Source organism: Argopecten irradians, unplaced genomic scaffold, assembly GCF_041381155.1.
Source record: "Argopecten irradians isolate NY unplaced genomic scaffold, Ai_NY scaffold_0345, whole genome shotgun sequence".
Lineage (NCBI taxonomy): Eukaryota > Metazoa > Mollusca > Bivalvia > Pectinida > Pectinidae > Argopecten > Argopecten irradians.
Window position 1 is genome coordinate 14,864 of NW_027187812.1, and position 25,359 is coordinate 40,222.

A 25,359-nucleotide genomic window follows, 5' to 3' on the forward strand; every position below is an offset into this window, starting at 1 on the left:
TAAGGATCAGTACTGTTCAACAGGTCATTTTCTGACTATGAGAACGGGTTTGGACAGTTAGACGAGACGGTGAATTTTGGTTAGGTCTGAAGAAAATGTATATTCTAGCTCATTTCTAATCATAAAGTTAGGTTTAATCTTCATGCGTTGAACGGGACATGGTTACCACTTGAGTATGGAGAATTTTCTATCGCTAATGCGAAGTCAGCAATACACCCCTTCATGTGGCAAATCATACTGACGGCTTCGCTGAATATACGTTTTGGATTACAACGATGATGACTATAAGTTTGCCACATATGACAGAGATACAGTTCGCATAATAATTGTGCTAACAGTCATTTCGGTGGTTGGTGGTACGGTCATTGTACATATTTTTAAACATTAACGGGCATTTTGGATTGAGCACTGAAAGCGGAGTTATTGTCTACAATTCTCGGAGCAACCGACTTAAACTTCAGGAAACTAAGATGATGATTCAATGATTTAAATCAGTTCAAAATGATTTGCGGATATTTCCATTGCGGATATGTCAATTGTATAAATCATTTAATCTTATTCACTTGGAAGATACAGAAGATTCCAAAAAAAAAACAATGATGAATTCAAATATTTAAACCTGTTTAAATATCATTTAATGGTGTTTCCGTTTTTGAAGTAAAATGTATTTACATATGACAAAATTGTGTTCCTCGTTCTCATGCACATATCGTGATTAAGCTTTTTTTCAGATCTGACTGCTTGTCGGAGAAAAGCATTGGTCACAAATTTGTGACGTTGCTAAATAAGATACTACCAACTATTGTGCCGCACTTACATTGGTAGTTGGTGGTACGATACATTGCTTATATCTAAGCATTAACGGACAGTTTGAACGAATTGGTGCACATGGAAGTGTTGAACATTACGTTTCTGGTTTTATAGAATCTTAGAAAACAATGCAGATGATTCAATGATAAGTAATAGAGACTAATCGGTAGCATATCTTACTACCTTTTTTGCTCATACATATAATACAATGCATACTCTAGAATGTATAATCCATAATATATTCACCAAAGAAAGGTTCAGCGTTGAAATGAACACCAGTTAGTTCGACAATTCTCTTCTTTCTTTTGCCTACTTATATACAACACAGCTGGTAAACAGAGACCATCTGTAAATACCTGTATAATCTCAACACCAATGTTTTAAAGCGCCCTGTAAAACTGCTGCGAACTGAAGAATTAACGCTACATTACCTTCATAATTACATAATACTTCATCAAACAAAATGAATTTAAAATTAAATGTAGTCTAATCGGATTCATAAATATAAGACCCTTTCATATGTGGATATGAAGGATAGGGATATTCGAACTACCGAGGGTCACAAAATGTAGTAAAACCCGAGGCTTGCCGAGGGTTTTGCAACATTTTGTGATCCTGAGGGTAGAATATCCCCATCCTTCATATCCACTTATGAAAGAGTATTTTTCTTTTATACCTCAACGTTTTATTGCAATTTTACAACTATAATATCCCGCAATTTTGAAATAAACTCGAAGAAATCCACGGTTGAAAATCATTTTTTTGATACATGAAAAATTACGTGATATTTTCAACAAAAACTCCATTGGTTGCATCTTTTATAGTAAAAACCAGTCAAGTCTGTGAAAAAAATGTTTAAAATTTTACCCCGGAAAATAGAAATTTTGTTGACGCCGTGACGTTACGAGGCTTTATTGCATATGTATACATCAGGTACTGATCAAATGATGGGTATCGTTTTATGCTTTGTTGGCGTTGGAGCATCTTTTACCAGACTGGAGACAGAGGAGCATGATGTTTCGATTACTGAAGGTCCATTACCGATATTTTGTTAAGGTAACTGTCTACATGGACTTCAGAGGTTAGTTAAAACCCGATAACAGGTGTTAATAGGACAAAATAATACAAAAATCAGATATCGAACTTTGTCAAATCAAGGATATCGTTAAGGATTTACCTGAATATATTTTTGTTACGCATATCTAACACAAATTTAGGGTGTACTCTAAATGAACTACCAAGCAAAGTGGTTTATAATAAGAAAATACTATTTTTTTGGTATTATACATAGCTAGGTAACACAAAAATAAATTAAAGCTACACTATTCTTTCTATGCAACTCTTGAAATTCCAAATTGATTCTAAAAGGAAATATTACACACATATAAAACACGATTATACATCAGGTACTGATCAAATGATGGGTATCGTTTTATGCTCTGTTGGCGTTGGAGCATCTTTTACCAGATTGGAGACAGAGGAGCATGATGTTTCGATTACTGAAGGTCCATTACCGAATATCTTGTTAAGGTAACACTCTACATGGACCGATGCCAGGTGTTAATAGGACAAAATAATACAAAAATCAGATATCAAACTTTGTTAAATGAGGACATCGTTAAGCATTTACTTGAAAATATCTTTTGTTACGCATATCTAACAAATATTTAGGGGGTGTACTCTAAATGAACTACGAAGCGAAGTGGTTTATAATAAGAAAGCACTATTTTTTTGTAGTATACGTAGCTAGGTAACATAAGAAATATATTAAAACTAAACTTTTCATTCAAATGCAATTTCTTGAAATTCCAAATTGATTAAATGAACTTCTGTGACTGTGAACCCTTCAAGCCATTGTTTCCTTCAATCAGAGTTGATGTTACAAAACGGCGGTGGAGAATGTAAGACTCTTTCATATGTGGATTTTAAGGATAGGGATGTTCTACCTGAGGGTCAGAAGATGTTGTTAAAAGCGAGGCTTTCCGCAATATTGAAATAAATTCGAAAACAAAAAGGCGACGGTAGATCAATTCTCGATACATGAAAATTGCGTGATATTTTCAACGCAAATCACGTTTGTTTTATCTTAAAGTAAATCCAGCCTTGTTTCTGAAGAAAATGTTAAAATTGTGCCGAGAAGTGATTTTGGTAAAGCTTTGACGTTACGAGGCTTTATAACATGAAATAGCCATGCGATACAGCTTCATGCAACATGAGTGTATTGCCCTTACTCTGTCAGTATTACATGTGTAGGTATGAGAGAGTAATCCTGTCCATCCCTCGATTTTCTTTGAGAATATGACATATAACAGTATGTTGTTTATCATAGAACTGGCCCGTCCAGCCATGTCATACGGCCATGTCATAGATATCGTACGATACATGCGTAATAACAATATTTTGACGTCACAGGTAGTTTTTGACGTCATAATCTATATATGACGTGTCAAAATCTATATATGACGTCGCATGATTGTCTCAGTAGACGGAAATATCACATCTGAGCCGGATTTCATCTGTTTTATATAGAGACGAAATCTAAAGTGTTACTTATATTTCTATTAGTAAAAGTTATGTGATAAAATAGAATGTTACACTCTTGACTATGTGATATGAAATTTATCAAACTCGTTAAATGCCTAAAGGCGCGTGGCATACAAAATTATTGAACTTGTTTGATTTCATATTACATGTAAGATAATCCATTTATGTTATAAAAAAACACTTAACTGAATATTTATTTTAAACTCTTTTATCAAATAACAAGATATATCCGATTACAAATTACTTGAAAATCACACAATATTACGGAGTCAGGCTTAAACGACGTTTTTAATTATAATCTTATCTTGGATTGTTTCCTATTGTAATAAAATTGAATTTTAATTTAATACAAATGTATTGTCCGGACAAATTGTACGGCTTGTGCCAGGAATGCCAAATGCAAATGGTACACCGTCAGTGACGCATAGGGATTCGTGTAATGGTTACCCATACCAAAAAAAAGCACAAAAAAGTTACACTAATTTAGGCACAAAAAAAGTCATAACTTTTTAATGCTAGATTGGAACCATTTCTGCCTAGGGGTTCCAATCTAGCACTAAAAAGGCACCAAAAAGGTACAAAAAAAGTTACACTCAACACATTTCAGGGTCCAATAAGATATTTTATTACAGTCAAAAAAGCACAATTTAGGTACACTTTTACATAGGCAGAAAATAGGCACAAAAAAGGTATACTCGCCCTCGCCCAGTCTTAATCCAAGTTCTGAATCATTGAAAAAGCACAAAAAAGTTATATCTTTCTTTAGGCACCTAAAAGTCACAAAAAAGTTATAATTCTACTACCAAATTATTATCTATAATATTTTTCACAGTAAAATAACTATTTAATATAAACTATTGCATGACACTCAGATACACCTATTATCTTATCTTTAATTGTTTCACAGTAAAGTAACTATTTAATATCAACTATTGTGTGATTTCCTATTATCTTATCTTTAATTGTTTCTGATTTTAATTTCATTTTATCCATAATTATCAGAAATGGTACTTTTTACACAACATATAATATACTTTTGTCAAAGTCAAGTATTTAAAAAAAAATTCTCTCTGAATTCAAGGAAATAATGTGACGTATCGCATATAGAAAGATAACATGGAGCATTTTTGTAATAAAGTAATTGATTTAATTTTACATTTAGATGAAAAACACCATTTCATCCAGACAATATTATGAAAAATTCTGAGTAACTTAATATTGGTCATATAGTAACTTATTTGAGATATGTCCCAACAACTGATACAAAGACGCGGAATTGTCCTAATGCGTCACTACCACCCTGGTGTATATCCTTCGTGTTGTGTTTCTCTTCAAAATGTTATGTATTTGCTAGCTTTACAATTAAGACATGGAATGTTAGAGATTGCCTAAATTATATGAAGAATATAAATTGCCAATCTGAGATGCAGATCTAAAATATACATAGGGAATCGCAATTGAATATTTTATTTGCTACTCTATATATCTCTAAATAAAATTGCAATCTAGCAATCCCTTTAATAGTTATATTTTCTCTCTCTTCTCTACTTCTTCTACTTTACTACCACGTAAAACCTAATTTAGAGCTCGTAAAGTGAATATTCTTGTGACTACTTTCCTGCTGTCAACTATTTTATCACTGTAACAGCCAAAGTCAACGTGATAAAAAATAGTCCATATACAAAATTGAAAACACAACAAAAGATCAGTGTTTTTCAATAGCATCTGAGTCTCCTGTTAATCAAACACATTCGTTTTTAAAGATTGTTTTATCAACCGAATGGTTCATTCAGCTACAATGTTAATTTTTCTGCGCGAACTAACTTGGTTTCAGTAAACAGGTTTCCCATTCATGTATAGATATTACTACACTAAGTGTACGCTGCATTTATTGTCATTCATAATGAAGATCATGATTAAATAAGAGTAATGGGAGTCTTTGTGGCAAATGTATATAAGTATGTATGACTGTAACTACACTAATGTATTGTGTTTCTAATTGTTCTGATTAGTAAATAACAACACTCAACACATTATACAGTCATTTTTTTGAGGTTTTAATTTCACAAGCACAAATAAGAGCTGAATTTGAATTTTGGCAACTAAATCATATGAAATGAGTACATACGGTGAGACAATGAAGCGAAGTTGTGATCTACAATTTCATTTCACATTTTGAGTAATTGTGAAGTGATTTATACATTTCCATCTAAACATGTATAAGGCATAAACAAAAAGACTTTATTTTTGCAGACATTCTGCATGTGCATAAATTATATGTTGTAGAGAATGTTCATAAGGCATCATACATGTATGTCTGTGAATGTTTTTTTCTCAGCTGAATCCATCAAAGCTGATAGGTTTTCTATAAATTGTTGCAGAAAAGAAATAACAAAATTTTCGCCCAGTTATGGCACATATAACTTTCAGCCCTTTTAAAATTGAGAAACAAAAACAATACAAAAATATACAAGAGAGAAAAAAACAGAACAAAAACAATAGGGATTTCCTCAATAGGGATTTCCATTCTGAATTGAAATCCCTAATAAGAAGAAAAAACAGAACCCTGAATGGAAATCCCTAAATATAAAATTATCGTTCCTTCAAATTTAGAAATGCTTTGTCATTATTTTAGAGTTGAAATAAGTTGGTACACTATATATATAACTTGAACTTTGTAACTATATGAGAGAGGCTGTATGCGACTTAGAACGAAGAATTTATGTATTTAAACATTTTCTGAAATCATGTCACTAGAATTTCATTTAAATGTATTGGTGCTTTTTTTTTATTTGTAACATAAGAATAAAAACTGTTTGATAGGATTTCTCCGAATATTTCAACAACTTTAAAATTTCACAAATTCCTACAGTTTTGACAACAAAAAACATCTAATAAAGCTTTTCTAAATTTCCTACAAAATAGTAGGCATACGATGAGGTTACCCGGAGTTGAAAGCCAAGAAAGACAATCCAAGATAGTACTGATTAAATCCATTTCCTTCTTTTGTAATACATTCCGCGACAATCCAATTTCAGATACTGAATAGTAAATCAGTGCTACCGAATTGGGTAGTTCAGCCAGGAGAAAGATACACACACTCGCAAAGGATATATGCACGACTTGGGTTAATTTTTGCGATGTATTTGTTGGGATATTACTTATATTTAGACGCTTTCTTGTCTGAATATATGCTAGATTTCTACAAACCACAAACATTTCCAATATCAGTAAGAGGAAGCAAGGAAGACACTGGAGAATCGCCGTTCTTAGTAAGAAGCTTATGTTATTATATACCAGCATCCATTCGTTAGCTTTTCCTGTCGACAAACGAAGATTACATTGCTGTAATGTCTTCGTTAATATTTCTTTAGACTGTACATCTATTGTTTTCATGTTAAAGAGAACTACTACACTTGGGAAATACGTTATAATTACAATAGCAATACAGAATATAGTATATGTACGAAGTATACAGGTCTCAAATATTCATTAACTTTGAAAGGATAAGTGATAATGATCAATTTCTGAATAGCTATGCCTAGCGTTATAAAGACAGATATACTATGAAATATGGCCGGCAGAATCTCAACAGACAGAATGACTAGAATGCACAAATAGTAGGGAATAAAAATCAGTATATGTCTGAAAAGTCATAAAGTACAAGAGAGCAGGTAATTGACTAGTTACTGTGAACGTGTCGAAAATGGACTTTACCAACAAGAACAAAACATTGCTGTTTGTCATCATATGCACAGCAAGAACAAACAACAATATTCCATTCGTCAAAAGTGTAATTATCCCAATTGTTGGTAAAATGTATCGATGGCACGTCTCATTCCAAAGTGTGTCCATGTATTGTTGTTCTAAAGTGAACACGTATTCCCTTGGGTAATGGTACTCAAAGCAAATGTTTGTTGTTTCAATCGGTTTAGTCGGCTTACAAAATAGTTCCATGAATTTCCATTTTGTAACACTGGTACCTGGGTTTGCTGCCTCAAAGTGTTTTGTCATTTGAAAACATTCCAGAAAATCATCAGAACTAGTTTCGTTATAAACTTCGAAGCAATAACCGAACGCTCTTCCGTGTATTATTCCACAAGCATTATAGTCATCAGTTACGCCATTCGGTGATATTCTGTCACAAAATATCACGACTTGGGATAACCATTTCAAAGTTGCTTGAAAGTCCTCCCGGGTGACCGAACTTAAAACCAACAACATCTCGGTAATGAGCTGCACACAAAAGTCATATTTTTCCTTTCCTGGATTGTCTTGATTCCATTCCGTACAAGAAAAACCACTGAAACGTTTTCCATATTCATTAACACTCAAAAGTTCAGCCGTTCAAGTAAAAAATATATCAATCGTCTTGAAACTGATAAAATTCAAATGCTCTTTTTGACATATTTGATAACATGTTATGTCGACTCTGTCGATGTAACAATATATCCCTGCGTTGGTTCTGCGTTGTAGTTATACATGTACATTAAGCCACACCCAATGACGTAAAACCATCATATTGACCCTTTGTAGCTGATTTAGGTCTATGTAATCTGACAGTGAACACTATTACAAAGTGTGATATTTAAGGATACATAATACATCATATTACACAAAACCCTCGATGATAATCATTTATCATGACCCGGTCGTAGGCCACAATTATCTCATACTATTGCTAAGGGAGGTAATTGTGCACGATGTTAAACGACTTAGGCACTATCACATCATGAGACAATACTATGAGGCAATATCTGGAACATAATGGATTAAGTACATATTCCTTACATTTATAGAACGTTTGCCATTCGTCTTTTTACATCCAAAAGGAAACATTTTAAGAGACAACACGCAATGGTAATTTTTATTTACATGTGATTCATGTATGTGTTGCATCTTTTTTAAAATTTCAAACGATTAAAATTAAATATTAAAATTAGAACTAGTTAATTACATTTTGCAGGAGAACAACTTATTAAAACTTTGTTAAAGATTCGTACTGTAATATTAAAACAAAAAAATAGTAGTTAACTATTGTGTTCTATAATCAAAGTCTAGGTTCTCATATAACACTAGATAGAAAAAAAGTTCGAGTCATTCCAACCAGGGTAGCTATATGGAAATCAGACGCATTTTGCACTAAAAAATCCTAAATTTCTAATATTTTTACCTATTCATTATCAAAATTGATATTTTGAACCTAAATCTCAATATGAATTTCCAAACTCATGGTTATCTAGGAATAATTACCTGTCAGAAAACATTTTTTTTTACTTTTTGAAATTCATAATTAGCCAGCCAATCAGCGGCCGGGTTAAAATTCTATCCTGGGCTCAATTTTGTATACACAGGAGCCATTTTAATGGTCATTTTTATTAAGTTGGTTGTTCCCTATATCATAACCCTTGGAATATCGCCGATGAAACTATTCTGAATTATCAATTATGTATTACTATGTTTTTTTAAAACAAAACCATTTAGGTCAACGTACATGTATGTTTGTACAAATAGTAACACCACTCCCATTAACACCTGTCAGGTAGACGCTTCATGACCACATATTCAGCAAGGGAATCAACATCTGTTCTTCAGCACTTCTTCTGAAGATTATAAACAGAAAGATAACAAAATGTAAATACATTCAGTCATACGTTTGACAAGAAGGTAAGCAGACACATATTGCTGTAAAAATAATTTTAGTTTACACACACACCAAAAAGTGATGTCGAGCTTATCATTTTTTTTTTTGTTTCAGATACTATGGCCTTAGTTCTAGCAATACTCGTGGTTTTTTGTGTTATTAACGAAGGTAAGTAATACCATCGAAGTGCAAAATTGTGAAAAGGGCATAAATATTGATAACCCATATATAACAAATAGATAACATGTATAGAAATTATTTAAAAAAATATATATTTTGAAATTAGTCTCATTGTTTTCATACCTTTAGCTCATTAATGTCAGATAATTACAAATGTTAAATATTACACTAGCTGTTTCAACTTAAATAAAACAATAAGTTTTACAACATGCATTATATTTAATATACACTGTCTATCGACCAACATGTACAGAGACCGGACAAAAGTATTTTCATAATTTTACTACATAATTTAATCAGTAATCATCGGTTTGTTGTTTAACACATTTTCATCTGACCGTTGGAAAACATTTTGTAAACCTCGTAGAAAATATTTGTATAAATTCTGTCACTTATTTTAAGATACATTTAATGATATATGTATGATCACTACAGGAGTTGCCTCCCCTCCGTCGTGCTTTCATGTTCCGGTATCACCCAGGCACGATACTGCGATTTCTATACTCAGTGTGATGAAGGGGAAGTAAGTAGTTTGAAGTCGTGTTCAGCTATTTAACTGAAAACATTTTAATGGTAGGTTAACTCTGGTAATATACATAGACTTATATTGTATCGTAAGATTGAATATTACGTGATTTTATTTGGTATGCTTGATTGCATGTGTTTATATTCCTACTTTTACGGTATATTTTCACTTCTGCTCTTCTTTTTTTCCCTTATATTCCATCCTGATACCTAATTACTTGTAGACTTTTTTTGGAATTTTGGGCTGCAGCTCTTTATTGCTAACGTAGTTATTTGCATTCCATGTCAAAATTCCTATAAGATGTCTATACTGCGTGTATAACAAGTTTTGTTTTTAAAGAAGTAATTCTGTGGTCCCCCAGAAGATCGTTATAACCGTGTTATACAGAACTCTTAAAATGAAACAGGTGCGAATTACATGGTGTTTTGATGTCTGTTGTGTTTGAGTAGTACAGGAGGCATTGTTCACAAAAAAGACAATTAAACGGGTTTAGGCTGTTTGTGATCATTTGTAATTGTTGCTTCACTATAATAACCACATGTTATCATGACTATGGTCACGTCACTTACTCATTTTCAGATGACCTTTATTGAGAGAGATCCTAGTTTTAAAATTTGTTTTGAATGAAGCGTACTTCAGATGGATATACAAACCATATAGAAATAACCATGGATACCTTTTATCTAGCAAAAGTAATACTTGGAGTATTCCATACGTCCCGGCATGGTGCATGAAAATGTGGCTATGTCACAACAATAACCTTGAACTCTTTATACTGACTGCAGTTTGGTTATCATATTTATCATTGATTATATGCTTCTTTTCTCATAATACACTCTACAAAGAGTGATATTATTAAATCAACTGTAAATCTTTATTTCTTTGAATCAAACAGATTTGCTTTGTGGAAAAGACTGAAAATCAAAACGGTCACTTTAAATATACATCTGGATGCATGCACAATTCGGTAAATATATTATGTTAACTTTCCAATCAGTGTTATTGCCTACGTGGAACAGTTAATGTGAGAAATTACAGTATCTTAAACTGAATACAATGTAGTTGTTTTAATGGCATTAACTCTGCGTCTGGCTGTGATAGGTTTTGCTTATCCATTGCATAATTTAATACCTTTTTATACTACTCCCAAGTTTGTGTCTCTACTTTTCCATTCATCCGATTATACATTGAGTGTTATGTTTCATTTTGAATTTCAATGTAGCTGTTAATGCATATTTGCCAATTTTCAGACATGTGAAACGTTAATCAACGATGGTTCAACTGACCGAAGTTCTTCAATACACGAGCATAGCGTCTGTCGCGACTGTTGCCATGGTAACATGTGTAACAACAAAGGATGTGGTGACCATGGTATATTCCAACAGCTTACATACTTCATATAAATTCATATTTACCCGTTCAGATACTGTTTTTATTAATTCATGATCAACCAGATATTAACCATCATCTTATTATGCAGATAATGTTAACCTTAATGCATATATGCTAGATATCGCAAAGTAATTGTATTTCAATATCATGGTAACAGGGCCGTCCAATACCAGGGGACCATACTGCTTCCAATGTGACCACTTGTCGGATCCAAGCGAATGTGATCACGTGACGATCTGCGATATTAATGAGGTAAAATAAGATAATGTGGAAAGATTCCAGTTAAGATTGTCTATTGCAAAATAAGCTGTTCTATAAATAATAATCACAATGAGCTTTGGATTCTACTTTTTATAAGGCATGCACTCGGGATTTAAATGATCCCACACCGTTGAGCCCGTTTCTTGATACCAATATGCTTTTCCATTAACTCTTTTGGTGACATTTTACAGGTATGTGGAGTTGTGGAAGAAATTTTCCAACACGAACGGCAGTTCTCTACAGGATGCATGAGAAGATCTGTAAGTATTATTTAGCTTCTAAATTAGTAACCTTGTTTTTGCGTGTCTTATTTCAAAGCAATTTCATTATTTTTTATGTAACCTGACTCTGTTCGTCCGAGTTTAATTCATATTTGTTAGACATTATACTACACTAAATATTGCCAGCCTGTTAGCTGGTTCGATAATTGAAAATTATAACACACATAAATATTATCATATTGATATCGTCCATTTTCAATACTGCATCATTTGACTTTCAGGAATGCCAAGAGTCTCTCATATTTGGTCGTGGATTGAACCGTTCTGTGAAGTCCACCAATCTGTGTAGGCGATGTTGTGACAATGACCTGTGTAACCACTGGTGTGAAGGTAACTTTATCAATTGTATCTCCATGCTTTCTCAAGATTTTGTTATATTTGCTAGTGAAAAAATCTAAACTTTGGTCACTTAAGATATTAAAAATATGTCCAAAAATATATTTCTATTGCCAGTCATTCTAATTAAAATTAGCATGACATCTGGCCTAGAATCGGAACATCTCGGGACGTATTATTACCAGTTAACACTTCCGAATGAATCAACCACACCGAAGATTCCGTAGGCGACACGCTGATTGGCTAACCATAGGGGTCATGCTGAGGTGACCCCAAATGGGGCATCGTTAGATCTTGTATTTAGAGTAACTGGTAACTTAGAGTATAGTAGTGGAGCGGAATTACAAGTCTAATTTTAATTAGATTGATTGCCAGTAGATTTTTTATACATTCATTTTAAGAATGACCAATTTGGCGGCCATTTTGAAAAGATGCATGTCTCAAAATTTCACCCTTGTATGCATTAATAATAATTTCTCTTAACTCCTTGATGCGACAGCAATTTTATCTATATCAAGTCAATTTTTGCTGTCTTTTAGTATGGACTTATGACATATTAGTATTTTTTACATTTAAGTTGAGTTTAGTAATTTGAAATTCTAGAAAGACATGCTGAAAAATGATACATTCGGCAACGGAACAAAAAAAAAACAAGCACACTATCCCTATTTTGATGATTAACACAAATCTATATTAACAAAATTGGTCATCAGAAAAAAAATGACTTTTCATCAGAGCAGATCCTTAAATTCTATTTATTGATACATTTTACTTAGGTTCACTTGTGAAATTCTCATGATGTTTTTAAATGTTAAACGAGATATTCATTAATGTTTTGCAATATATTCACCCAATTGTTCGTAGCAACATTTGAAAGGTCTGCCTTTCTCCTATTTGAATTTCTTTATAATCAGACACAACAACGCCATCAACACAAACAACTCCATTGGTGACCAAAATAACACCAGCCATCTTATACAGAGATTGTAACGACCACTACAGAACCGGAAGTGTTAAGTCGGGTATTTATACGATATCCCCTGATGACGTCAATACCTTTGACGTATACTGTGATATGGAAGATGGTGACGGCGGTTGGATCGTCCTCCAACACAGATTCGACGGATCAGTACTGTTCAACAGGTCGTTTTCTGACTACGAGAACGGGTTCGGACAGTTAGACGGTGAATTCTGGTTAGGTCTAAAGAAAATGTATATTTTAGCTCATTCTAATCTTAAAGTACGGTTTAATCTTCAGGCGTTGAATGGGACATGGTTAGCACTTGAGTATGGAGAATTCTCCATCTCTAACGCTAGTCTACAATACACACTTCATGTGGCAAATCATACTGACGGATTCGCTGCATGCTCTTTTGGATACAACAATGGCCATAGGTTTGCTACATATGACAAAGATACAGAGAACTGTGCTAACAGTCGTTTCGGTGGTTGGTGGTATAATCATTGTACATATTTCAACATAAACGGGCATTTTGGATTAAGCAACGAACGCGGAGTCACTGAATATTGTTCACTTGGAAGATACATAAGATTTCAAAAAACGTTAATGATGATTCAATAATTCAAACCAGTTTAAATACGTCACAGGTACATTTTTTTTGTATTTCCGTTTTTTAAGTCCTATGTATGGTTGTATGACACACTTTTGTTCCTCATTCTAATCCACATATCGTAATTAAGTTTTTTTTTTGAAGATTAAACTGCTTGTCGGAGATGCATTGGTCACACATTTCCGACGATATTAAATAAGATACTACCAACTATTGAGCCACACAACATTTAGACGCTGGTAGTTTATTATTTGCTCATATTTAAACATAAACCAGCCATTTTGTCGAAATGGTTACTTGGAAGTATTATTTAGCTTTTGGTATCAAGTTATGGTCACTTTAAACCTGCCACGACCTAGTACATGCAAAGCTCATGCTCAAGCTAAAATAGACATTAGGTAAATTGTCATGTGACATGTTATTGATTTCCCATCTAAAGCAGATTGCCGTTAGTAGTCTATTTCATTGTTCGCATGATAAAAGGCAAATATTCCTTAATAGGACATCTAATAGTTGCGAACATTAAAGGGTATTAAATTTAATTACTAATCTATTCCGACTCTTTCACTAGTTGACGTGACACAATCTATATTGTATACAATTTATACGGGATATGAATAAAGTGTATCGTTTATTATAAGGACTTTTTAAATAATTTAATTTCATATGTTACACTCATTTCTATTGGTTAGGTCGTTTAGGTTATTTTTCCATAGACCGAAAGAATGGCACGTCAAGTATTATGACGTCATTCATCCAGAACGGTTTCGCGGGGAATTTAAACATGACACAGTCATTGGCCAAACTGAATTATTGGATATATCAAAGTGCCTCAACTCCATTTAATTTTTTGTAAAAGTAAGCAAAATCACGAGAATATATGCCTAATTAGTACCTGATTGAGTTATATTTTAAATTAAATTATAAGCATTATTCTCAATATCTTTGAGGGTTTTGAAGTCAAAGACAAAAAACGGACGGACATTCTTTTTCATAGACGCTTCGCGTCAAAGAAGAATTTCTTTCCGTTAAAATATTATTTTTTCATATTTACTTGTAATTTCATTTATTTGACATCGTATGTAATTCAAAATTTATATTTTATATGGCAAAACAAAAGATGTATTGCTTTTTCAAGTAGACCTTGCAGTGATTCGAACACTGAACCTTTATACGTATTAATGATACTGAATAAACATTTTTTATCAACCACGTTTTTCTCATTTTTTTTAGAATGAGCGCATTAAAGTGCCACTTTTTTGGAATATAATTGCAATATATTTTACTACACTGAATAAATGAACCAGAGTAAAAGTTGGTCATCTGATGCGCTCTATGTGAATAAATGCGGATTTGAAGGGTGGGAAAACCCCTACTAAAAGTATGCAAATCTCACGATGATGCGACTCTTTGGTCATTTAAAGAATTGTCTACTGCAATAAACCAAATCAAGTATTTCCCAAATAAGATCATTTATATATTCAATGTGATTTATCAGAAACTTCATATTTTGATATTTTATTTTTTAATTTTTGAAAAACGGGTGTTCCTTTTGATCGAAAAACGACCGGATATGCGCCATACTTTCTTGATAAAATCTCAGAAAATAATGCTGATGATGTTTTGCTCTGCCTATGCATGTAGTGTAATAAATATAATCTAGAGTTTCATATTCAAATCTATTATAGTTGGTTTTAAAAGGGAAAGCTTCCTTGTTGCACTGGGAAAGCGATTTTGACAAAACTATTCTTCTTATACCTGCTTTATATACTGTTAACTAGTGAGTCATAAAAAGACAAAATATCCGTCAATACGATTGCTAGTATACAGAGGTAATAAAAGCTTTGTTTTATCCCAACACTCATATGTTTAATATTGTAAGCTCTATAATACTGCTGCTAACCGAAGGGTTTAATAATACTCTACTTCCTCCTCAGTTTTAATTAAAACTTTATAATAAAACTATGTGGTTTAATATGATTCATTAAATGATGTTCCACAACCAGGAATATAAAGAGACAAACACTGAAAACACATTGTCGCTTTGTGATTAGATATAAAACCAAATGTATAGTTTTAATATCCGTAACCATTTTCTTGAAACATATTTACGGATTATTAAGACTTGATACTTCAGAGACGTCAAGTTTTCTCCCAATATAGTAGAAACCACAAGCTCAAATAATATCTGGGTAATCAACGAAATAACGAATCAAATTAAATACGTCTGACGTCATATGCATTGGTAATAACATAAAAAAAATCTTTGCCTTAAAGGTAGTTTTCGCCCAACCAAATAAATATTTTTTTGTAAAATCTGATAAAACGGAAGAAAAGATGAAAAATCATATTAAAAGTACTTCAATTTAATTTCTGTATGCGTATGAGATTGAATAAATGTGTCCTTGAATACAAAATGTGGTCATATTTTACTGAAAACATGCCGTGGCAACACTGTCACTGCTATCTGACTTTTTGTTGCACGCTTCCGTTTGTTGATGCGGCCTCGTTTTGGGAAAAAGATACGTCATGTTCTATGTAAAGCTTGACTTCGCTCTATTTTTTAGAGGAGGTATTTTCCTGGTCAAGCTAGGCAAACTGACCACACTATATTGTTCGCTGAAGTGTATTAAAATGATCTGAAGATTCATTATCTATGTACAGTATCAATTTCAAATTTCGTTAGTCTTTATATTTCATTGGGCAAAAACCTACCTTTAAATTCATATATACAAAGCAATGAAAAGAGATACACCAATTAGATGAATAGCAGTTTCTCAAGTTTCTGAGAAATACCGGAAACAATTAATTTAGTAACATTCTTACGAACATCTGTATAGAAAATGTTATTATACCTTCACTGAATGAAAAAAATATAAAGCACATATTTCTGAATGTGTAGAGTCAGTATATAAATCCTGTTGATTTCAACCAGAGGCTACTCGACATCATTTTCTCGTAAAAGGTTGAGTGTCACGCGCAATTTAGAGACACGCGGAAGGATATAAGATGGCTACATCCTATATGTATTTGTAACATTTTCATTGCATGTAAATTGGATTAGATATGACAGGACAAAAACAGTAGTGATTGAAACAACAATGAAAATTTTTACGCTAACATTCTAAGAGTCCATAGATCTGTACATAACGTTAACAGTACAGTAGGCCTTCTTGTGTTTGTACATGTATGTTCCTCGTCTGAAATCGATTTCATTTGAAAACCTCCAAAATCTGGAAATATTGACATGTTTCAATACGAAACCATTATAACATCCGCGTAGTTAAGTAATTTTAAATGTGAATAGGGAACAAACGACTAAATGAATAAAAGAAATGCTGAATTGGCTGGCTAATTATGAATTTCAAAATTAAAACTGTTTCCTGCCAAGTAATTTATTCATAGATAACCATCAAAATCAATTTGGAAATTAATTCCAAAGTGTGTCCATGTATTGTTGTTCAAAAGTGAACACGAATTCCCTTGTGTAATGGTACTCAAAGCAAATGCTAGTAGTATCAATAGGTTTACAAAACAGTTCCATGAATCTCCATTTTGTAAAACTGGTGTCCGGATTTGCTGCCTAGAAGTGTTTAAATCATTTGAAAACAGGCCAAAAATTCATTCAGAACTAGTTTCGTTATAAACTTCGAAGCAATACCCGAACGCTCTTTCGTGTATTTTTCCACAAAAATAATAGTTGTCCGTTATACGATTAGGCAATATTCTGTCACAGAACGCTATGACTTGGGGATAACACATTTCAATGTTGCTACATGGTGATCGAACTGAAGACCAAACAACAAATCTGTCAGGAACTGTTAAGCAATAGTTAAATCTTTCCTTTCTTGGATTTTCTGATTCACGTATTAAAGTTTGTAAAAAACAGAGACGTTTTTCCATATTTACATAAAATGTTGAATTTTTAAACAAAAGTGAATGAAAGTTTTGTTGAGGTTTATCAATCGCCTTTGTAACTCATATATATGTTAATATACCTCTTCCTAAAGCATTTGGACATGATGTTCTGGCGACGATTAATCGATGTAAATACGGAGTCTCTGCGTAGGTTAAGGACTTTGCACTTTATGTTTATCACGCCACACCCAATGACGTCAAAGCATCAGTCAGGGTCATATTTATTCTTTGAAGTTGAGTAATTTCTATGATTTCTGATGGTGAAGTACATGTTTTACAAAGTGTTGTTATTTATAAGCTTACATAATACATCAGCTGATTCAAATCCCTCGATAGAGACTTATCATTGCATGACCCGGTACGAAAGGGCACAAACTGCCGATTATTATTGCTAAGGAAATAGAATTGAGTGTATTGTAAGTTGAGGCTCAGCCATACACTACTGTACGGCGATATTACCCTTTCAACGTTGGCCACAAAAATGGGTGAGAGTACATCTCTTTTACATTTGTAAGAATGTTTGTCACTTTGTTTTTTTCGTTCGAATATAAATTTATTTGAAAAGCATTTTCATAACTACATTTTCCATTTCTAGGCGCAACATTATTGCGACTTGTTTGACAAACAGTGCCGACACAATGGATTTTCAGGGTCATTCTGGCTTTACTTCGAATGTGTCCCGGGATATCCACACAGAAGCTCATCATTCTCGCTACAGTGATACACTAAACTAACACATACAGTTATGTCTGGTTTCTATGATTTTGCCAGTAGTGGGAACATTATGGGTCCAGATAGTATTGATAACCAACGATCAGTCAAACATGTGGCTGTCCAAACAAAATACACAAAAATGCGCCTTGGTATAACTTTATCAGCAATATTTTTCAAATTTGAAAAATCAGTTTAATCATTCAAAATTATTTCTGATCATGGAGTGCCGTAACAAGTCCTTTATCAAATATTGGAAAATTGCATTGCCCTCATGACATTCAGATTTGAAACAACTGTATACCAACACCTTTTGAGTTGCATGGCCCTCATGACCTTCTAAATTTTTATTTATACCAATCAGATGTCTCTATGTTTTATCATGACAATGGAGGTTGTTGGAAAATTAGCCATTGTATTTGCCATATTTAATAATCACTATACATAATTTTTTTAATACAAATCCAGACAAGGAAAATTTTGACCAATCATAAGCCAGCTCTCGCATCACATTTTGTTTGACGATGCGGATAATGTGTCGTTGGTTGAAGTTTCGTAGAGTGCGCACATTCGTGGGCCTGATGGGACTTATGTTGGCCAAGAGTGTTAAGTGTTATTATACATTTTATCTTTGAAATGACTGATGTTATATTTTGTAGGAAATATAGATGACGAAAAAAACCCAGAGGGTGGGCAAAACCCGTATAAGTTACCAACCTTTGTTTTGTAGATTTCATTAATCGGAAGTAAATGTTTTATTGCAAAAATCTGCTTTCAGTTAAAATATAGTTATTTAATACTCAATATTGTAAGTTGGGGATATGTAATTACCACGTGTTCCAATTATTCCAAAAACGAAGATTTTTGTGAAACTTATCGGGCTGGCTCTGTTTTTTCGCCTTCCTATTTTCTACAGAATATATACCATTATTCATTTCTAAAGTACTAATTGGGACTTGCTCCACATATATTATATCCATCAATGGCACGGAAGTTATTGTACTCGACTACCTTTTCATCACATTGGGTCTCAAATATAAATATCATAGAATTGTTGGTGAAAAAATTGTATTTCAGTGGATTTCAAATTCTTGGGGCCATGGAATCTCTACGATTATTTGTAGTGAGACTCATTACGTCAAACTCCATAACGAAAATAATTTGAATAATTAAAGTGATTTTCCAAAATTTAGCGCATTTGTGTGAGGGTGTGTATTTTGTTTGGTCAACTGCATGGTTTTACGAATCTTTTGGTTTTGCAATTTACTTCTGACCAGTAATTTCTGTGGCAATTCACTTTTTTACATAATATGTATGGTTAGTTAGTGTATCCACGTGACAGAATTGTTAGCTTTTCGCGATACCTGGACACAATCGAAGTATCCCACACATAATTTGACCGCGAATCGATTGTTTTATTGACATCACTATTGCAAAACAATCGCCATGATTTTGCCCTATTCCTCTAAATGTAGTGTGAAAACCTTTTGAAATATTTTTTTTCGGCTGGGTAAAAAGTTCTACAAATGTAAGAGTGATGTACTTAACCCATATGGCCAAGTTGAGACGGCAAAATCGCCGTAGAGTATTGTATTTAAGCCTCAATGTCGTACGCAATTCCCTTCCTTAGCAATAATATGTGGGCAGTTTTGCCCTTTCGACCGGGCCATATATGATAAACTCTTTATCGAGGCATTGTATAAAGCTAATTTATTATGTAACTTTTAAATATCACACTTTGTAATAATTTCACCTTCAGACAACAAAGAAATTACTCAACAACAAAAGAGTTAATATGACTCTGATGTTTTTTTTACGTCATTGGGTGTGGCTTAATAAACATATAAGTGCAAAGTCTTACCAACGCAGGAAATGATCTTTACAACGACAGCGTCGCCAGAACGTGACATCACACCGTTAGAATGACGCATTTGAAATATGAGTTTTAAGACGATTGGTTTTTCATATAAATATAAAAACAACAAAACCTTAAAAAAAACATTTTATGTATCTATAAAAAAGTGAAAACGGTTCAGTTTTTCCTACCTGTACGGTTAGGGTTGACAATCCAGGAAAGGAAAAAAATGATTTTTGCGTTCAGCTCATAAACTGAACCGACGAGTCGTGCACAATCCCTCCCTTGGCAATACTATGAGATAATGATACCCTCTCGGACTGCGCGATAATAAATCCGTTCCATCAAGGGTTTTGTCAAATATGATGCATTATATAGCTTTTTAATATGTAATGTTTCATTCTCAGATTATATATAAATGAATTAGCTGTAAAGATTTAATCTGGTTGTTTTACGTCATTGGAAGTGGCTTAAAAAACGTATAAATACAACACTCACCTACGCAGATATAGATAGTTACATCGGCAGAGCCGACGGAGAGTGTTAACAGTTTTGTTAAAAAGAGTACTTGAAATTAATCAGTTTCAAAACGATTGATATTCCATTTAAACACTGCAAAAACATTATTGATTTGAACGACACTGAACTTTGTGTTTATAAATATGGAAAACGTCTCAGTTTTTTCTGTTTGTACGGAATGGAATCAGGACAATCCAAGACAGGAAAAATTTGATTTTTGTGTGCAGTTGCTGACGGAGTTGTCGTTGGTGGTCAGTTCGATCTTACTGGAAGGTTTCCAAACAACTTTGAAATGGTTATCCCAATTCGTACTGTTCTGTGACAGAATATCACTAAATGGTGTAGCGGACGATTATTTTGCTTGTGGAAAAAGTACACGGAAGAGCGTTCGGGTACTGCTTCGAGGTTTATAACGAAACCAGTTCTGATGATTTTCTGGAATGTTTTCAAATGATTAAACACTTTGAAGCAGCAAACCCAGGTTACCAGTGTTACAAAATGGAGATTCATTGGAACTGTTTTTCCAAACATTTCCAAAACCAGATGCAGACGCCTGTGGTTTAGACGAAAACATTTTTCTGTCAGTATGGCCTTGTTATATGTGTATGCATGGTCTATATTCAATGTACGATTGCCATACGTACTTTTGTACATTAATGCCATTCTAACTCCAATTTGTTTAAAAAAGTCAAGTGCATGTATAGCCTAGTGACTAGATAAAATCAAGAATGCATTATCAATACTAGAAGTTTCACTCCCTATAAAAATGCACTAAGTACATGTAAGTACATACATTAATATTTCTAACACACTGAAATCTTTACATATATATGGCATTTAAGTTTCTGATTAGTGTAAGATGAAAAAAACTTAGTGCCCCTTATAATATTAAAGTCGCTTGAAAGTAATTATTTGAACTCTTACACTAGATACATGTACATATCTTTTATAATCCTGATCAGCACTTTAATAAACATGGAGGGCCAACCATCCCTGATTCACAGTCTGCTTCATTATATAATGTTTTAAAGTAGATATTTGATAATGCAATAGAATATATTTCATTAAATAATTATTATATTTTAAGCAGATTATTGATATTTTTTCACATTTTCATATACACGTGCATTCCAAAAGTCTATACCCAACCTTTCTTAATAATTTCATGTATTGAATGTCTCTTATTATTGAAATGTGATCTATATTTGTTTTAGTCTGGTGTATTGTCATGTACTTTTATGTACAAGCTTGCTACACCCTGCTGAAAACAGCTTTGAGAAGTGATCAGGTTCCTATACCTGCATAGTTGCAATATAATAATATTTAATGTATTCAACACATACTTTTATCATTTGTTGCATCATATCTGTGATTTTTTGTATTCTGTTATATACATGTATATTAATCAGTCTAAAAGTCATTGTGATGTCTGATTTGATTTAGCCAGTATTTCATTTATAGACCCTAGTTTTCAACATGTTTCATGGGACATTTCTTAAGTTAAGAAATCTTAAGTTATCCTTAACTGAAAAGTTTCCAATGTAGAGCATTACGTCTAAGTAAAGGGAAAATCTAAAGTTAGAAACTTCCCTTACCAAGTAACAGGTATCTTCTGTAAAGAGGTAATTTTTTGAACCCTATTTGAATATGATACTTGCTGAATATTAGCTAAATTGAAAATTGACTAAGGGATATGTAATAGATGATTAAAGACATGGAATCAAATTATTCTGTTTATTTATTTTCAAACAGAGTGTCATTGATTGGGGAACATATTGAAGAGGAAAACATACCACCAGTTTTACTTTTCAGTCATGAAAGAGTTGACATATTTAGCACACAACATGTACATTATTATAACTATCTTGATGAGGATCATGATAAGTGCAAGTACATGGGAACATTGTCCACCCAGGCTGTAAATTGAAATATTTAATTTATGTATATTCAATGTGCTTTTAATGAACATTTAATGTATCAGGGTATAATATTGTATTTGAATAAATATTAACAAAACATTAATTTATCAATTATATGTATTTCAACATTTGTAGTGTTCTGATGATTTTCTGGAATGTTTTTCAAATGATTAAACACTTTGAAGCAGCAAACCCAGGTACCAGTGTTACAAAATGGAGATTCATGGAACTGTTTTGTAAACCGACTGATACTACGAACATTTGCTTTGAGTACCATTACACAAGGGAATACGTGTTCAATTTAGAACAACAATACATGGATACACTTTGGAATGAGACGTATCATCGATACATTTTACCAGCAATAGGGATAATAACACTTTTGACGAATGGAATATTGTTGTTTATTCTTGCTGTGCATATGTCAACAAACAGCAATGTCTTCTTCTTGCGGGTAAAGGCTATATTCGACACGTTCACTGTTACGAGTCAATTACCTGCTCTACTGTACTTCATGACTTTTCAGACATATACTGATTTTATTCCCTACTATTTGTTCATTCTAGTCATTCTGTCTGTTGAGATTCTGCCGGCCATGTTTCATAGTATATCTGTGTTTATAACGCTAGGCGTAGCTATTCAGAAATTGATCATTATCACTTATCCTTTCAAGGTTAATGAATATCTGAGACCTGGAATAATTATTACGTACGTATATTTTTTTCTGATTTCTATTGTTGTGATATCGTATTTTCCGGCTTGATAGTTTTTTTAACATTGAAACAATGGATGTACAATCTAAAGAAATATTTAACAAAGACATTACAACAATGTCCCTTCGTTTGTCGACAGGAACAGATAACGAATGGATGCTGGTATATAATAACATAAGTGTCTTACAAGGAAACAACCAACTAAATGAAAAAAAGACCTACGAAATGGCCCCTGTGTATACAAGATTGTTCTCAGGATATAATTTTAATCCGGCCGCTGATTGCCTGGCTAATCTTGAATTTCAAAAGTAAAACTGTTTTCGGACAGGTAATTATTCCTAGATAACCATGATATGAATTTGGAAATTCAGATTGAGAGTTAGATTCAAAATATCAATATTGATAAGTAATAGGTGAAAACATTAGAATTTCATGATTTTTCAGTGTCGAATGCACCCTATTTCAAAATTGGCGGATCGCCAGCTGTCAATCAAACTGCTAGGTACCGCCCCCTTTTGCACGTGACCTTAGCCGCCAATTCGAATGCTCCGACATGACAGCCATTGTTTACGTCAACACTGTAGACTTGTAGGAAAATACGGGTCGCGTAGCGTTGGTGTATGGGAAGCAACAAGTCGACTTCCTGATAAATTTCGTTGGAAATGCTTTGTTTAAATAACACCCTTCCTGAAACCTGGAAGATCGCTTGGAAATGTGGATACAATCGCTCCAGGCCAACAGCTGATGTTCTAGAAAGCATCGTGTTCTACGGTGTGTGCTCATGTGTTTTCAAAGGTAAAACTGATTGTGCATGACATATTTATATACAGATAAAACAAGAAATGTTAGTTCTAAATTTATTACTATTACATAGTGACCTTTATCTTTTTGGAATTTTTGAAGGTTATAAAGTCGGTTAACGTGTGTGGCCGTGGACCGAACTACCTAGCTAACGATAAGCCCAGAGTGTCAAATACCAGAGGACTAGACTAGTTTATAAGATACATTACATGTATGATTTAGACACAGGCGTTCTGCTTCCGGTTTGATAAAAATATAATAACCTTACCCCTACATTACTGAAACGTCCATTTCCAAAATTAGATGCAGACGCCTGTGGTTTAGACGAAAACATTTTTCTGTCAGTATGGCCTTGTTATATGTGTATGCATGGTCTATATTCAATGTACGATTGGCCATACGTACTTTTGTACATTAATGCCATTCTAACTCCAATTTTGTTAAAAAAGTCAAGTGCATGTATAGCCTAGTGACTAGATAAAATCAAGAATGCATTATCAATACTAGAAGTTTCACTCCCTATAAAAATGCACTAAGTACATGTAAGTACATACAATTAATATTTCTAACACACTGAAATCTTTTACATATATAATGGCATTTAAGTTTCTGATTAGTGTAAGATGAAAAAAAACTTAGTGCCCCTTATAATAATAAAGTCGCTTGAATAGTAATTATTTGAACTCTTACACTAGATACTGTACATATCTTTTATAATCCTGATCAGCACTTTAATAAACATGGAGGGCCCCAACCATCCCATGATTCACAGTTCTGCTTCATTATATAATGTTTTTTTAAAGTAGATATTTGATAATGTCAAGTTAGAATATATTTCATTAAATAATATTATATTTTAAGCAGGATTATATGAGATTTTTTCACATTTTACATATAACACGTGCATTCCAAAAGTCTATACCCAACCTTTCTTTAATAATTCATGTATAGTGAATGTCTCTTATTATTGAAAAGTGATCTATAATTGTTTTAGTCTGGTGGTATTGTCATGTACTTTTATGTACAAGCTTGCTACACCCTGCTTGAAAACAGCTTTGAGAAGTGATCAGGTAACGATCCTATATCCTGCATAGTTGCAATATAATAGTATATTTAATGTATTCAACACATACTTTTATCATTTGTTGCAATCATATCTGTGATTTTTTTGTATTCTGTTATATACATGTATATTAATCAGTCTAAAAGTCATTGTGATGTCTGATTTGATTTAGCCAGTATTTCATTTATAGACCCTAGTTTCAACATTTTTCATGGACATTTTCTTAAGTTAAGAAATCTTAAGTTATCCTTAACTGAAAAGTTTCCAATGTAGAGCATTACGTCTAAGTAAAGGGAAAATCTAAAGTTAGAAACT

At 33.0% G+C, this 25,359-nt stretch overlaps 1 protein-coding gene across 1 annotated transcript; it reads left to right on the plus strand.

The window, feature by feature from the left end:
• The first annotated feature begins 9,110 nt into the window (after positions 1–9,110).
• Positions 9,111–14,731, plus strand: LOC138312507 (microfibril-associated glycoprotein 4-like). The gene is made up of 7 exons (XM_069253354.1): positions 9,111–9,166; positions 9,614–9,701; positions 10,600–10,671; positions 10,955–11,348; positions 11,549–11,617; positions 11,860–11,968; positions 12,889–14,731. The coding sequence occupies exons 4-7, from the start codon at positions 11,244–11,246 to the stop codon at positions 13,554–13,556; spliced, it is 951 nt and encodes a 316-aa protein (XP_069109455.1). The 5' UTR covers positions 9,111–9,166; positions 9,614–9,701; positions 10,600–10,671; positions 10,955–11,243; the 3' UTR covers positions 13,557–14,731.
• Positions 14,732–25,359: the final 10,628 nt, after the last annotated feature.